The following is a 15,000-nucleotide window of genomic DNA, read 5'->3' as shown; positions in this document are numbered from 1 at the left end:
AGCGCCTCCCAGGACGCCCGCAAGAGAAAAGCAAAAGGTGAGAGGCTGCCGTGTGGAGCGACCTCGACGGGCGCTCCGATCACCACTCAGCCTGCCATAGAATCGCGGTCGTATGTTAAGTGTACCAACAGTAACCCTCAAACGCGGAGACTATAGTAAGAACAAGAGGATGTGTACTTACTTGCGTTGACGAGCGAACAAGCAAGGGCCAGCAGGAGCAGGATCAGGGGCGTCAGCAGCAGGGGAGGGGCCGTTGAGGAGCCAGTAGGAGAGGCACCTGGCCGCATCCTGCTCCCTGCTGTAAGGGGGGAAATACACACACGGGGTTAGAGAAAAACCTTGAGTACATGCAACCTTACTGTGACGCAGAAACCTCAAAGCTATGACGAGGATGACCTCCCGCTGATTAAAACTAGGTCACCTGATGGTCGGCTCAGGTCATCTCCGCGGAGACATCTCACTCCCTGCACACACCCCAGAGGTGAGGCAGGAGCCTGATCTGGCAGTAACACGATCCCAGGATTATTTGCACTAACACACTAGCACTACTTTTCAACAAGAGCTTCATTCGACTTTTTTTCTATAAATCCTTAACACCTTGGTTCATTGTTTACAAACACTATCTTAATTTCTTATTCTCTAACTGTTCACTCTCAATATCACACTGAAAATGGAAATAAAAGTTAAATAAGATTAGCAAACCTACCCTTTCACATCTATAAAAAAATGGCTCAAAACTGTATCTATTTCGCTATATATGGAAGGTGAGCACAAGATAAAGAGAAAGAAGGAAAGAGATCCACGAGAGAGAAAGGGAACAGGAGAGACGAGAAAACGAACTAGCGAACGCAATAGTATTAGGTTTTCTCCATAATCAATCATGATCTCAGTACCACTGCGCAGAGTACTCGTTCTCGCATCTTTATATCGTCCATCGTCACTTCACATCAGTTCGCGAATACACTCCTAAATCTGCAGCATTAGCAAGAACTTTGTCCGCGCTGTCCAACAAATAATCCACGCGTGTTTCACATGTAAAGCTACACTTGTCGTAAAGTCTGCGGAATTTACCACCCGCAGTTCGTTTACTCCACTACTGCATAGCGCTTGCATATTGGTTAACTGCAATTTCGAAAACAAAAATGGTAACAAAATTACCAGAAAGTCTCTTCGGTAACATAAAATAGGATATTTATTGTCAGAGCCATAATCATCTGAAAATATTCAGAGACAAGAGAGAGAGAGAGAGAGAGAGAGAGAGAGAGAGAGAGAGAGAGAGAGAGAGAGAGAGAGAGAGAGAGAGAGAGATGGGAGAACTGAGTGGGAGGGATGGTATGAGTTATCGAGGATAGGAAATTACAATATCTTAAACCATAGGTGTGTTCATTAGTTTTTCGTTTCTTGACATATATCCTTAAATTAGAGGATACTCCCCTGTTCAATGTAAATGTGCTTTTAATTCGTCCACGCACGCCAGTACATTCGAATACACTCATCCATAATAAAAAATCAGGAGAGATGTAAATTAATCAATCAATACCACACACACGCAGTATACATACATATACATATTTGGACATTATGTATATACATACATATACCTACAAATATACATACGCACACATATAACTATACACATCTACGCTAGATATGCATAAAAAAGTGGAAGGCATCCCCGCACAGGCCCTTCATCTATAATAGACAAGATGTAGATAGACTAATCTAAAGCTAAATGATTCTCGGCGGAACGATTCACCAAGTGCCGTAAATATTAAATTTCAATTTGCTTTGAAACGAAGCTTCAATTTAAGGACTTTTTCAATTATGGACAAAATAAATTATCAGTCATTAGAATTTAACCTGTCAATCCGTTAACATGACTTGATAATTCGATCATTGACTTAGTTCGCCTCTACTGTGCAGGTGTTGAGAAAGCGAGTAGGAGGTAATACAAAATTCATAAATATATGTGTGTCGTGCATACCTGTGTAAATATAGATACATGCATACATATATATTTCTGTATGTACGTATAAATGCGAATATGGAGATTAAAAAAAAAAAAAACAATTGACGCTCACTTAGCGAACAAGTGGTTGACAAAGACAGCGAATAAATGCATCAATGAATAATGAAGAGTGCGACTGAAAGGAGGGGATTGACTCAGAGTAGTAAGTACATGAAGGGAGAGATGAAGTGACGGGAAGTTTATAAGAGATAAATGAGAAAACAAGGGGAGTGGAGAGGAAGCGATGATTGAGGGTTAAAGGGGAGAAGAGCGACGAGTAAAAAGGAAAGGAGAGGCAACGGGGCCAAGGGAGCAGTTGAGAAGCCGAGTTAAGACGCGAGGGAAGAAAGAAAGGCAAGGAGATGGAGAAGAACGAGAGAGAGAAAGAGAAGAAATGTATATAAAGCCAAAACCGACAGAAGGAAAGGGGAGCATGGTAGTACAAGGGGAGACAAAGGTAAGGGTTGAAGAGAGAACCTGATATGCACGACGAATGGAAGCTTGAGTTGGACTGATGGAAGAGGAAGAGGAGGAGGAGGAGGAGGAGGAGGAGGAGAGGAAGAGGAGGAAGGGACGATGAAGGAGAGGAGAAAAAAGCTTGAAACTATTAGAAAATAAAACTAGAAGTGGGAAGGGACTCGGGCCTTCCTTCCGCAACCATTAACGAACTCTTTCACTCACACATGAACAGAAACACATACATGCACATACACACACATAAATACGCACTAACACTCACACAAAGACAGGTTTATACGCGTATCAAGAAAAGACACTCGACCATTGTTTCCATTATGCCATTACGCGATCCGGGAAGACACATTACAGTTCACATACAATCGAGCTCGACCTCCATTCCGAAGCCAGAGATCAATATATTCGGGTTTTACTTTTTTGCCTCCTAGACATGCTGCAGCTCTCACCTTACTCTTCCTTCCTTTCGTCCATTATCCTTTCTCCTTACTCCTTCCCTCCCTTTTGCCTGCCTCTTCACTTTCGTCTCTCCCTACCTCCTCTCTCTTTCTCTTTCTCTCTCTCCCTCATTGTGCCTGAATAATGACACGAGAGAAGAACTTCAATCACCGTCACACGACCCCCCCTTCCCCTCCCCTCCCCTAAGGCCAGCGGATGGTCCTCGGCGCAGCTACAATTAAGGCGAATCTACATATCATTTGGTAGAGCGCTGACATGTTCGACGGAGGAAAGGGAGGTTCGGAAGATAGAGGGAAGCAGGCGCAAGGGGAGAGTAGGAGAAAAGGTGGAAAAGGGGAAGGGGGAGAGGGAGGGAGACAGAAGAGGGGAGGAAAGAGGACGGGAGGGAGGAAAGAACTGTTGGAGAGGAATGTAGGGTAAGTAGGGTAGAAGAGCAAAAGGGAAAGTAAAGCTGAAGGGATAGGAAGAAAAGAGTGGAGGGAGAGGGAAAATGGAAAGGAGAGTGGAGGGCGAGAAGGGGAAAGGGAGGGTATAGGTAGGGGTAAGAGAAGGGGGAAGGTGAAAAAAGGGGGATGGGGAGGGGAAAGGGGAACGAAGGAAAAGCGGAGGGGGAGAGGGGGAAAGGAAGGAATAGAGGAAGGGAAGAGGGGGGGGAATAAGGGAAAGGGAGAGGGGGGGAAGGGAAGGGAAGGGAAGGGAAACGGGGAGTGGTGAGAGCGTGTGTTACAAACAAATCTACTTCCAACACTACAGAGCATCACGTACATCACTCACACATTTTTATTGCAAATATTTGCATTTCCTCTTCAAACTGCGACCATTTCCTAAACAATCCATTTCCTATACACACTGCAATAGCTTTTTTACCGTTCTTTTTATCCCTCTCCACTACAGCAATTTCCTTTCCAAAGACCCTCACTTCATCCCGCATCGCCGTTATCACTCTCGCCGACCTTTTCAATCAGTTTCCTCTATTCCCTTCCACAACGTCATCCCGAGCATAAGTATTCCCGAATTATGAATTCCGACCAATATATGGATGTTTTCTCTCTGCGAAATGTGGGATCTTTCTTCTCTGCATTCTGGTGCTTTTCCCCCCTGTCGTTAGTTACTCCTTCCCTACATTCTAATATATGTCTTCCCTATCTTCTTGTGTTTCCTTCCCTGTATTTAGAGATATCTCCCCCGCACTTGGCATTGCTTCCCTTACAACTTATGCGTGTTCCTCTGGTGCATTCAGCAGTTTGTTTCCCCGACAGTGTAACCGCCTGCCTTCCCTTGCTTGATTAGTCACTTCTGCGTCGGACATGCCCTCACGAAGCAAGCACAAAAAAAGGAAATAATGAAACCATCCCTACCTCATTTACGTTGATGTGATAAAAAACGTAATTATAACACCTCTAACTCGTTTACGCTGATGAGAGTTAAAAAAAAGAGAGGCGGGGAAGCGGGGAGGGAGGAGGAGGAGGAAGTCGGGAGGAAATAAACGAAACAACCTTCGCCTTTCTTCACTAATGGACGCCCAAAAAAAAAGAAGAAAAAAACAAAGAAGAAAGAAAGAAAAGAAAACTGCACTCCATCCCGAGAAACGTCTTGCTCGTAGACCGTGAGAAAGAGAGAGCGCGCGGGGGGAGGGGGGGGAGGGTAGTGAAGACGTTATCAAATAAATGCCATACAATCGGATGCGGATGCTGCGGCGTCAAGTACGTGCTGTTCAGAGGTTGGCCGGGAAGCTGCGGGAACCTTGGTAGATGGACCTTAAAAACACCGGAAGTCCAAGAAATGCAGTAGCCCTCGAGTGTGTGGCCTAATATGTGCCAAGACATTCGTCGTCCCCGTACCAGTGTGGCACGCCCCACCCCCTCCCCCCATTTCCACGTGAGGCTGAAGGTGCAAACACTGGTAGCCCTCTTGAAAGACTACTTAGCTATGACAGCTTTCCTGATGTGGCATTTCTGCCTTAGACGTCCTACTCCTTCACGACGGCGCTGCTCGTGAAGGATAGACAATGGCTGGATGATCGATAGCACGAGAGCAGGTATATTGGTGCCAAAACTTAATTTCTGTATCGGTTTCAAAGTTGCTGAACCCTATTACTCCTCCCCCCTAGCCCACCCAAGACCCACCCCCTTCTTCTCCCCCCTTCCACTTCCAGTCCTTTAACCCCCGCCCCCTACCACCCTCTTTCCGTGGTCCAAGTGCCTGTCCTGCCAAATGACAGTGCGCCAAAGGTAGGCCGGCGAGGTTATGAAGCCAAGAGTACCAGAGTGGCGCGCCGGAGCCTTCTTGGTGCGCCATGACTGCGCCAATCGTCAAATATGAAACATGAGCATAATTTCTTTTGAGACTTCCGAGCCAATATCGCCGCCTCCTTTGACTCCTCGAATTTTACTTTGTAACTCGGAAGAACTCGTCGCTTATAGAACCCACCAATCCTATCGGCCACCCTTTGTGAATCTCTCTTTCTCTCGCTCTGAGTGAGTCTCTGTCTATCTGTCTGTCTGTCGCTCGTTCTCACCGTCTTCCTTCCATGCATGAAAGTACCCATTCACAAACTTTTAATTTTTTTTCCACCATTTCCTGTTCCCTTCTTTTCACTTGTAATTTTCGTCGCTCTCCATTATTCCCTACTTTCACAACAATTACCCCTATATTTACGTTTTCTTCTTTCTATTCATTTTTTCTCATAGTTATAACTTTTTTTCGATTTCTTTTGTCTTTCTGTTGTATATATATCATTTTTTGAAGTTAATGTTTGTCCTAACCTCACCACAGCGTCGGTCCCCTCCCTAATTTCCCCGTTTCTATTTTTTCGAGCCAGGCTTCATTATCTCTTTTCTTTTCATTCTCATTAGCGCTCTCCCTTCCTCCCTCTTCCACTTGTTTGCACAGTCTCCTCTCCTTTCTTTCTTTCATTGTTTTTTTTCTCTCTTCTGTGCGACATTTCTTTTCTTGCCTCTATTCTTGTTTAACGAATTTCCTTCTGCTGTCGATTCTCTGGATGATCTCTCAATTTCAAGCTCTGCTCTCCCTTCAATTTCAGGCTATCCTTGGACTTCGACAGTACGTACGCCTGCCATTCCTCTCTCCCTCCCTCCCTCTCCCTCTCCCTCCCCCCCCCCCCCCCCCCCCCCCCCCCCCCCCCCCCCCCCCCCCCCCCCCCCCCCCCCCCCCCCCCCCCCCCCCCCCCCCCCCCCCCCCCCCCCCCCCCCCCCCCCCCCCCCCCCCCCCCCCCCCTCTCTCTCTCTCTCTCTCTCTCTCTCTCTCTCTCTCTCTCTCTCTCTCTCTCTCTCTCTCTCTCTCTCTCTCTCTCTCTCATCAAATCCGTTCTGCCGGTGCCTGTATCTTCCTTGCTCCCTAAACTTTCCCGCATTTTTCGCCCCTCACTTTCCTCTGGTTTTCAATAGCCCCCTGTCTTTGTCCTCGCTTCTCCCTCATCCCCCTTTTCTTTGCGCGACCTGCGTGAGGAAGCTCCCTGCGGCGGCACTTTCTCCTCTCTCCACCCTTCTCTACCCCCCCCCCATCGGGGTCGCCCTTCCCTTTCCCTCCCTATCTATATTAACCAAAATGACCTGGTATCAGCACGCCCATTTATCGAGACGAAGCGCTAGTGGCCCCGCTGCGACACCTGACGGCCCAGTTCTTTGCATATGAATGTTTTGGAATCCTTACATCCATCCTTACATGGACGAAGGCACCGAAGGATACGGCATGTATACATACATACATACATACATACATACATACATACATACACACACATACACACACACACACACACGTGTGCGTGTGCGTGTGCGTGTGCCTGTCTGTTTTTGTGCCTAAGTTTGTGCATGTGAGAATGCAACTACGTATCCCAGCGCGGCACTGGCGCAAACACGCATCTGCAACAGAAACCCATCCCAGTATTGAGTCAAGAGTCACCAATGATAGTTCACGATGAGTAAAGCACGAGTCCACATGCCTGAGCACAGCTTTAAGCGTGGTAACGAACCGCGGGTGTACGATAGTTGATGAAAGTAGTAGCAGCTGTGGCTAAGCCTAATAGTCGCCCCCTTTAGCTGCGATGGTTTCAGCGGAATGAAAGAAGCATAGCAATCGACCCTGAGGTGCCGAGGCCTTCAGACATTCCCAGAAAAGCAGCATGCGAAAGGATACACCAATAAAAAAGAGCAAATGGAGTGCGAGTAGAAACTGAAAATCCCAAATTCAGTGCAGGCACGCGGGACAAAAAATACGTTAATCCCATTATACAGACGCTAGGGAAAATGGGCTCTTCATCCGTCTCCCCGCACTGGCCCTCCCCTTGACGCCCTCTCCTCCCATCAGGATCATGCTAACCATAACTATACCTCTCCTCCCTCACTCTCCCCCTTTCCCCTACAATTCCTTGTTGTTGTTGTTGTTGTTTTATAGTATCCAATGTTGCCTTGATCCCCCTCTCTCATCTGATAATTTTCTCATCTAAGAAAAAACAATAAATGAATCTCTTTTTTTCGTTCTTTACAGATGTCGAAAAAAATTCAAACTCTCACTAGTTCCGCTATCTGTTCCATCCTGTCAGATCTTTTGCAAACTCATTAATGACTTGTTGCAAACTTTTGTTATCAATCTTATCAACTAAGCTTTCTCAGCAGCAACGCTCAACAATATGTTGCGTGTATCATGTCTGTGTTCACTCGGTATCCTATCTTTACGCATTGTCTTATCCTTCCCCCACCTGACTGCTCCCCTGCCTCAGCAACACGTAGCAATGCCTTATCTCAATCCATCCCCTCATGCATCCTCGCTTCCCATTCCCCTCGCTGTCCCTTTCATCCCTAATTCCTTTCTTCCCTCTTTCCCATACACAGAGCATCATCTCCTTGCCTTGCCTCTCCTCTCCTCTCCTCTCCTCTCCTGTCCTTTCCTCTTCTCTCCTCCCCTCCCTTCCTCTCTCTAGGAGCCATCAAGTGGTATATTCACCTGTCCGTAATTCCGCCTATTGTGCAGTTTAAGTGATTTGATTAGTCGAGATCTCATTATGATATATGACGAGCCCAGGGATGAGGTAAGGGTGGGGGTGGGGGTGAGGTTGAGAAGGGAGGGGAGGGGGGAGGGGGGGGTAGGGGGTTGGGAGGGGTTCCAGGAGTTGGAGGAGGAGTTCCAGTAGGAGGAAGGGGGAAGGAGGAGGGCAGGCGAGGAGGAGTGAGGAGGGTGAAGGGAGGAGGGGAGGGAGGAGAGAAGAGGAGGGGGGGGGAGGAGGAGGGAGGGGAGGAGGAGGAGGAGGAGGAAAGGAGGAGGAGGAGGAGGAAGCAGGAGGAGGAGGAGGAGGAGGAGGAGGAGGAAGCAGGAGGAGGAGGAGGAGGAGGAGGGGAGAGGGGAGGAAGGGAGGAGGAGGAGGAGGAGGAGGAGGAGGAGGAGGAGGAGGAGGGGGGAGGGGAGGAGGAGGAGGAGGAGGAGAGGTGGAGAGGGGGAGGGGAGGAGGAGGAGGAGGGAGGAGGAGGGGGGAGGAGAGGGGAGAGGGGGGGGAGGAGGAGAGGAGGAGGAGGAGGAGGAGGAGGGGGGGAAGAGGAGGGGGAGGCGGAGGAGGAGGAGGAGGAGGGGGGGAGAAGGAAGAGGAGGGGGAGGCGGAAGAGGAGGCGGAAGAGGAGGCGAAAGAGGAGGAGGCGGAAGAGGAGGCGAAAGAGGAGGAGGAGGAGAGGAGGGGGAGGAGGGAGAGGAGGAGGAAGAGGAGGAAGGAGAGGAAGAGTAGGAGTAGGAATAGGCGTAGGAGTAGGAGGAGGAGGAGGAGGAGGAGAAGGAGGGTTGAGGAGGAGGAGGAGGTCGAGGAGGAGGGGGAGGAGGAGGAGGTCGGGGAGGAGGAGGAGAGGGTCGAGAAGGAGGAGGAGAAGGTCGAGGAGGAGGAGGAGGAGGAGGAGGAGGAGGAGGAGGAGGGGGGGAGAAGGAAGAGGAAGAGGAGGCGGAAGAGGAGGCGAAAGAGGAGGAGGAGGAGAAGGAGGAGGAGGGAGAGGAGGAGGAAGAGGAGGAAGGAGAGGAAGAGGAGGAAGGAGAGGAAGAGTAGGAGTAGGAATAGGCGTAGGAGTAGGAGGAGGAGGAGGAGCAGGAGAAGGAGGGTTGAGGAGGAGGAGGAGGTCGAGGAGGAGGGGGAGGAGGAGGAGGAGAGGGTCGAGAAGGAGGAGGAGAAGGTCGAGGAGGAGGAGGAGGAGGAGGAGGAGGAGGAGGAGGAGGAGGAGGAGGAGGAGGAGGAGGAGGAGGAGGGGGGGGATGATGAGAGAGAGAAGGAGTAGGGGAAGACTGAGGGGGGACTGATAACGAAGCTCCTAGGATGTTGGAAGTGGCAGGCTAGATTGTATTCAGGCTGAAGGGAGACAGCGGCAGACAGGCACAGAATGCCGTGTCATGTTAGCGTCTGTTGGTTGGATCAGTCAGAGCGCGGTGTAGTGCAGGCTATGTAGCATGTAGTCGGAACACGCTGGTTGAAAGGCGGGGAGATGAGGTACGACGCTAGTTAAAGGTGAGGAGGTACACAATGGCAGAGGGGCGACCTACAATGGCAGTCATGGAGCAGAGGAAATGCAGTGGGAGTCGCCAAGTGGAAGGCACACAATGGCAGTCACGAAGTGGAAAAATTACAATAGCAGCGGTGAAAATACAATGACAGTCATGAAGTACATGAAATATAGTGGAAGCCATGAAATGGAGGTCCTACAATGGCTGTCATAAGTTGGAGGAAATGCAATGACAGACATGAACACCAGGAAATATAAAGGCATTGAAGAAGTGGAGGAAATAAATACACTGGCAGTCAAGAAGTGGAGAAAATACAGGGGCAATCATGAAGCGAAAAAAACATAGTGGCAGTAACGGCGACCAGTAAGTCGCATGAAGGCGCTCGGCAATACAGGTGCCAGCGGTCGGCGCCCGCAGGTGATTGCAGGTGGACGTCAGTGAGGCCAGGACTAGCACGGTAGCTTTAAACTGGCTGATTAGGGAACGGTGAGTCAGAAGTGGCAGTTTGGCTGATGAAAGATCCGGGCTGGAAATTGAAGTCACACCATGATATCAGACGTATTATATCGAGCAAGTCTATTGGAGAAATGGGACGGCGTCTTGAATCAAGGAAGAGATATGACTTTAAAATAGGCAAGCGGGCGAAATTTCTCCTCTCGTGAATTTTGGGATAAAAGGGATTTTTCATAGATTGCCCTCTGTAATTTTAGTAAACGACATATGCGTGGTATACCGATCATCATCATGACAAAATAGGGAATACCGAAGAGATAAAACAAAGAGAAATTGTGATGGATAGAAAATTCATGGAGCTGTTGCAGCCATTCTCCCACTTCCCCCTCCGCCATCTCCTTCCGCTCCCCCACTCCCTCCCTTTTTATTCTCGAGCCTTCCCAAACAACGTAAACACACACACTACTCATCTACCTAAAGTCCCTGGTACGCGCACTCTCACTCTCACTCGCTCTTTCTCTCACTTTCATACGCTCGCTTACTCAGTCAATCACGCTCTTGTCTCTCGTCTCTCGTCTCTTTCTCTCTCTCTCTCATATACATACAAACAAACACGCAAACGCTATGACAAAGAGACACACACACACACACACACACAGCCAACCGCCCACAGAGCTGGACGGGCGTAATCACCAACCAATAATCCCATTTGCGGTCCTCCCAAAGCCCAACAGAGAGGCCACCAGAGACCCACCACTCACAGCTGCCAGATGGAAAAAAACGCCCGTCATTAGGGCTCTCGGCGGGACCATCTTCCGCCATTTTATTTAAATGAAACAACGTTGGATGACCTGTTTCGTCGCGGAAGAGGGAGCTGAGGGACGAGGTCAAAATGCCGTCGCGAGAAGAATACACTCGGAGGATGGAAGGAGTAGGGGAGACAGAGGAGAGAAGTAATAAAAAATAAAGAAAGAAAGAAAGAGAGAAAAAAGAAGAAGGAAAAAGAAGAACATTAGGGGAAGAGGAGGACGATGGAAGAAAGGAGACAGTAGAAAGGAGAGAGAAAAAGGAAAACACGGGTTGACAAAAGCGGGAGGAAAAATGAAGAGGAACGGGGTGGAGGGGAGGAGAGAGGGGGAGGAGGGAGAGATGACGGAAGCTGTGAATGAAAGATGAGAAGAAAAGGGGTGGAAGGTGTACATCAGCAAACACAGGAACTAGAGGAAAACTTGGTACGTTTATGTCGATGTAAGGGGAATGGTTGGAGGGAGGGATGGGGGAGGAGGGGAAGCGAGAGACCAGCCCAACAAATAATAAGGGGAAAACACAAAGGGAGAGGCAACAACGGGGCGAAAGGTGAGCTTTGTAAGGCCGCGTGTACAAAGGATGAGGTTAATGAGGGAGTAAAGAGAAAGAGCCGTCGAAGAAGTGATTGCAGAAAAAGAGAGGGATGAAGGGAAGGGCAATGCGGGCAGGAGGGACGGGAGGAATGAAGAAGAGTTAGAAGCGAAGAAGAAAAAAAACAATGAACACGAGTGAATATGTTCGCTCTGGTGAAGACGTTGAAGTACGAAGGGAAGGAGGGAGGGAGGGAGGGAGGGAGAGAGGGGAAGGAGGGGAGGAAAGAAAGAGAGAAACAGTGAGAGAGAACCAGAGAGAGAGAGAGAGAGAGAGAGTGAGAGACAGAAACATAGGAACAGCAAGAGAGAAACTGGGAGAGCGCAGAACAAAGAAAGGGAGAAACAAAGAGAGCGCGAAACAGAGAGAGAAAATAAAGAATGAGGCTACGAGAAAGCGAAAGAGTGGAAGGCACATACATTGCCAGATGGAAAACGAAGTACGGGGATAGGGAGGGGAGACACGCACTCGAAAGAAATGGCTGGGAGGGGAGATCTTAACATGGATGAGAAAGAAAGGGTTAGGGCAGACAGATAAAGAGTGTATAACCATAGATATGTAAGCCAATGTGGGGGAGAGAAGCAATGAAACAGAAGACGAGGGAGGGAGGGAGAAAGAAAGAGAGACAGAGAGAGGAAGGAGAAGAGGGAAGCTGAGGGGGGAAAGACGGAATGAATGGGAGAGAGAAAGAGGGAAGGAGGGAGGGAGGGATGGAGGGATGGAGGGAGGGAGGGAGGGAGGGAGAGAGAGAGTGAGAGAGAGAGAGTGAGAGAGAGTGAGAGAGAGAGAAGGAGAGAGAGAGAGAGAGAGAGAGAGAGAGAGAGAGAGAGAGAGAGAGAGAGAGAGAGAGAGAGAGAGAGAGAGAGAGAGAGAGAGAGAGAGAGAGAGAGAGATTCGTGCATGGAGAGAACAGCCGCCGTACATCACGGTGTTAAAACCCACATACTTAATCCGGGGTACACAGCATCTGCGTGACAGATCGCTTGCACTGTTCACTTACTCTTGCATTTATGACGCTTATGAATCACTCCGTTGACGCACAACAACAGTATGCAACAAAGGGCCGCGCGACTAGTCCATAATTCTTGGTCGCGGCTTCGTTCCCGATGAGTTGGGAGCTGTGTGCAACGTTGCATGGCGATGCTTTAAAAAACATCGCGTATGATAATGCATTGTGGATTATAACATGGACGCTAAACAAGTAACAACCCTGATTGTAACAATTTGCACGATTATAATAGTGAAATAATGATGTACTGGACAGTGTGCATTGATGCAGAACGCGAGCATGGCGTGGCGAAAGATAATGTACATGCGGCAGCAGAGCAGTGTGTAATAGTATCGCGTCGTTACAGTGCACCGTGACAGGAACGCACGTACGATCGCACACGCGAACACAAACACAAATATTGACAAATATACATAATGCCACACATACTAGCAGACATCCCATATTATATATATATATATATATATATATATATATATATATATATATATATATATACATAGGGGAGAGAGAGAGAGAGCGTGCGCGCGAGACACACACACACACACACACACACACACACACACACACACACACACACACACACACACACACACACACACACACACACACACACACACACACACACACACACACACACACACACACACACTATATATAAATATATATATATATATATATATATATATATATATATTTGTATCCATGGCTTTTTGCCAAAGTCAAAATACGAGTCCACAAAATGTCCCTAGCTCTTTAAGGGAGAAAGACGCGATCCGAAAAAAACAGTCTGCAACATACCCATGGCTCTTTATCCAAGCGCCGATCAGAGGCGCCACGGAAGCACGCAAGCAGACAAGCAACCAAGGTACGGCGCGAGAGCAGATTCACCGTCAAATTCCAATTCAAATCTCATTATCTCTCACCTGGAATCTGCCTGGTGGATCATGACAAATTAATTATGAAGCTTGCATTACACGCCAGCATTATGGTGATGGACAGCATTTAACAACACTCCTAGGACGATGGTGATTCTATTATGATTGATGGTGGTGGCACAGAAGAGGATGATGACTATTGGAAAGAAAAATGATGATGATCACGATGACTAATGCCGAGAATAGTGATGATGAAAAGAATGATGATGAGAACTAATGGAAAGAATGGTGGTGGTTGTAGTTGTGGTAATGGTAGGGTAATGGTAGTGACAGCGACGGATAATGAAAATCCGCACAAACAAGAAAAATAACAATACTAAATAGAAAAAAAAAACGCAAAGAAAAAAAACAAAAAAAATCATCACCATATTAATACACATACAAAAAAAGAGGACGGCAACAATCTCACGCGGACCTAAAATACAGTAGTTAATTAGTCACAATGGCTAATTATCCCGGCAGCTTTAATCTCCCGCCCGCCACGGTAATTACTCTCGCGTTGCATCAGGTCGATCACCAAGAATATCCCAGTGAAGTCGTCGGCTCGAGGTGGGCGGAAGTGGGCGATGAGAACGCGATATGGAAGAAGGGGGAGGGGAAGGGGAGGGGAAGGGGAGGGGGAGGGGGAGGAGGAGGGGGAGGGTGAAGAGTAGGGGAGGAGTGTAGGAGGTGGGAAAGAGGGGTGTAGGGGAGGGAGGGGAGGGAGGAGGAGGGATAGGGGGTGAAGAGGGAAGAATGGGAGGGTGGAAGAGAGTAAAAAGGGAAGAATGGGAGGTAGGGGAGGGAGGAGCGGGATAAGGGTGGAGGGAGGAGTGGGAGAAACAGGTGGGGGGAGGGAAGAGTGAGAGATGGGGGAAAAGGGAGATAAGTGTGGGATGAAAGTAGAACAAAGGAGAGGAATGTGGGAGACAGGGAAGAAGAGGGATAGGAAGAAAAATAGAGAGAGGGTGAAAAGATGGAGGAGAGAAGAGAGGGGTGAAAGAAGAAGGAAGGAGGGAAAAAGTGAGAGGGGGCGATAAGAAGAGAATAAACAGAAGAAGAAAAGACAGGGAGTGAAAAGAGGCGTGGGGGAAGTGAATGGAATGAAAAAAAAATGCAACATGGTATTTCAGGATTATTTCAGAATCATTTCACATCTAAAGAAAGAAGTTAAAAAATAGAGTACATCATCATATTGAGAAAGATTGAGAAAAATCAAAATGAAAAAAATATATATATAGCCCAACGGCCGACCCTTCCAGCCGAACTTTCTTAAAAGGCTTCCTCCCCTTCCCAAAGACATCTTCGCGGGGCCCAGGAAAGCAAAATCAATTACGCGGCCTAATCACATACGAATCGAAGCTGTCAATCACCCGTCAAAGGTCACTCACTCCCCTCCCCTACTCATCCCAGCGCCCCTTCCCAACACCCTCTCTTTCCCCTCCCCACCCGCCCTTAAATCAGCGTAATGGACGATGTTAAGATTCCGGAAAGACTGTCAATCGACGTGGCCAAGGAACGGCCAAGTCCCGTCAACCAGCAATGCTTATGGATCTTGGACTCGAAGGAATCGTCGGCGGGATGGCCTGGGAGCCTTTTGAAGGAGTACGATCAAAGATACCCGGGCTTGACAGGGTACGAGCGACAGGGGAGGCGAGGCACAGGGCAGAAGCGGGCAGGAGATAAGAGTGACTGGGAAGGGCAGGAAAGGGCTAGGAAAGGGCTAGGAAAGGCTAGGAAGGGTAGGGAAAGACAGGAAATTAATGGAAAGGACAGGGAAGGACAAGAAA

General features: G+C 48.5%; 1 protein-coding gene across 24 annotated transcripts in view; it reads right to left on the bottom strand.

Annotated features, from left to right (window-relative positions):
* Positions 1-15,000, bottom strand: part of Lar (tyrosine-protein phosphatase Lar) — a 938,228-nt gene that overhangs the window by 445,741 nt on the left and 477,487 nt on the right. For 22 of the 24 annotated variants that reach the window (XM_086550318.1, XM_086550308.1, XM_086550325.1 and 19 more), the window contains one exon: positions 182-298. In XM_086550318.1, coding sequence (XP_086406444.1) covers positions 182-298 — 117 coding nt within the window. Of the gene's footprint in view, positions 1-181; positions 665-15,000 lie in introns of all 24 variants that reach the window. The other 2 variants (XM_086550314.1, XM_086550320.1) reach the window with 1 other exon arrangement.

Source organism: Penaeus japonicus, unplaced genomic scaffold (genome assembly GCF_977035675.1).
Source record: "Penaeus japonicus unplaced genomic scaffold, GWHDUDI00000001_assembly GWHDUDI00000023, whole genome shotgun sequence".
In the NCBI taxonomy this organism is placed as follows: domain Eukaryota; kingdom Metazoa; phylum Arthropoda; class Malacostraca; order Decapoda; family Penaeidae; genus Penaeus; species Penaeus japonicus.
The sequence above is the reverse complement of the archived record's forward strand: the minus strand, read 5'-3'. Positions and strand labels throughout refer to the sequence as shown.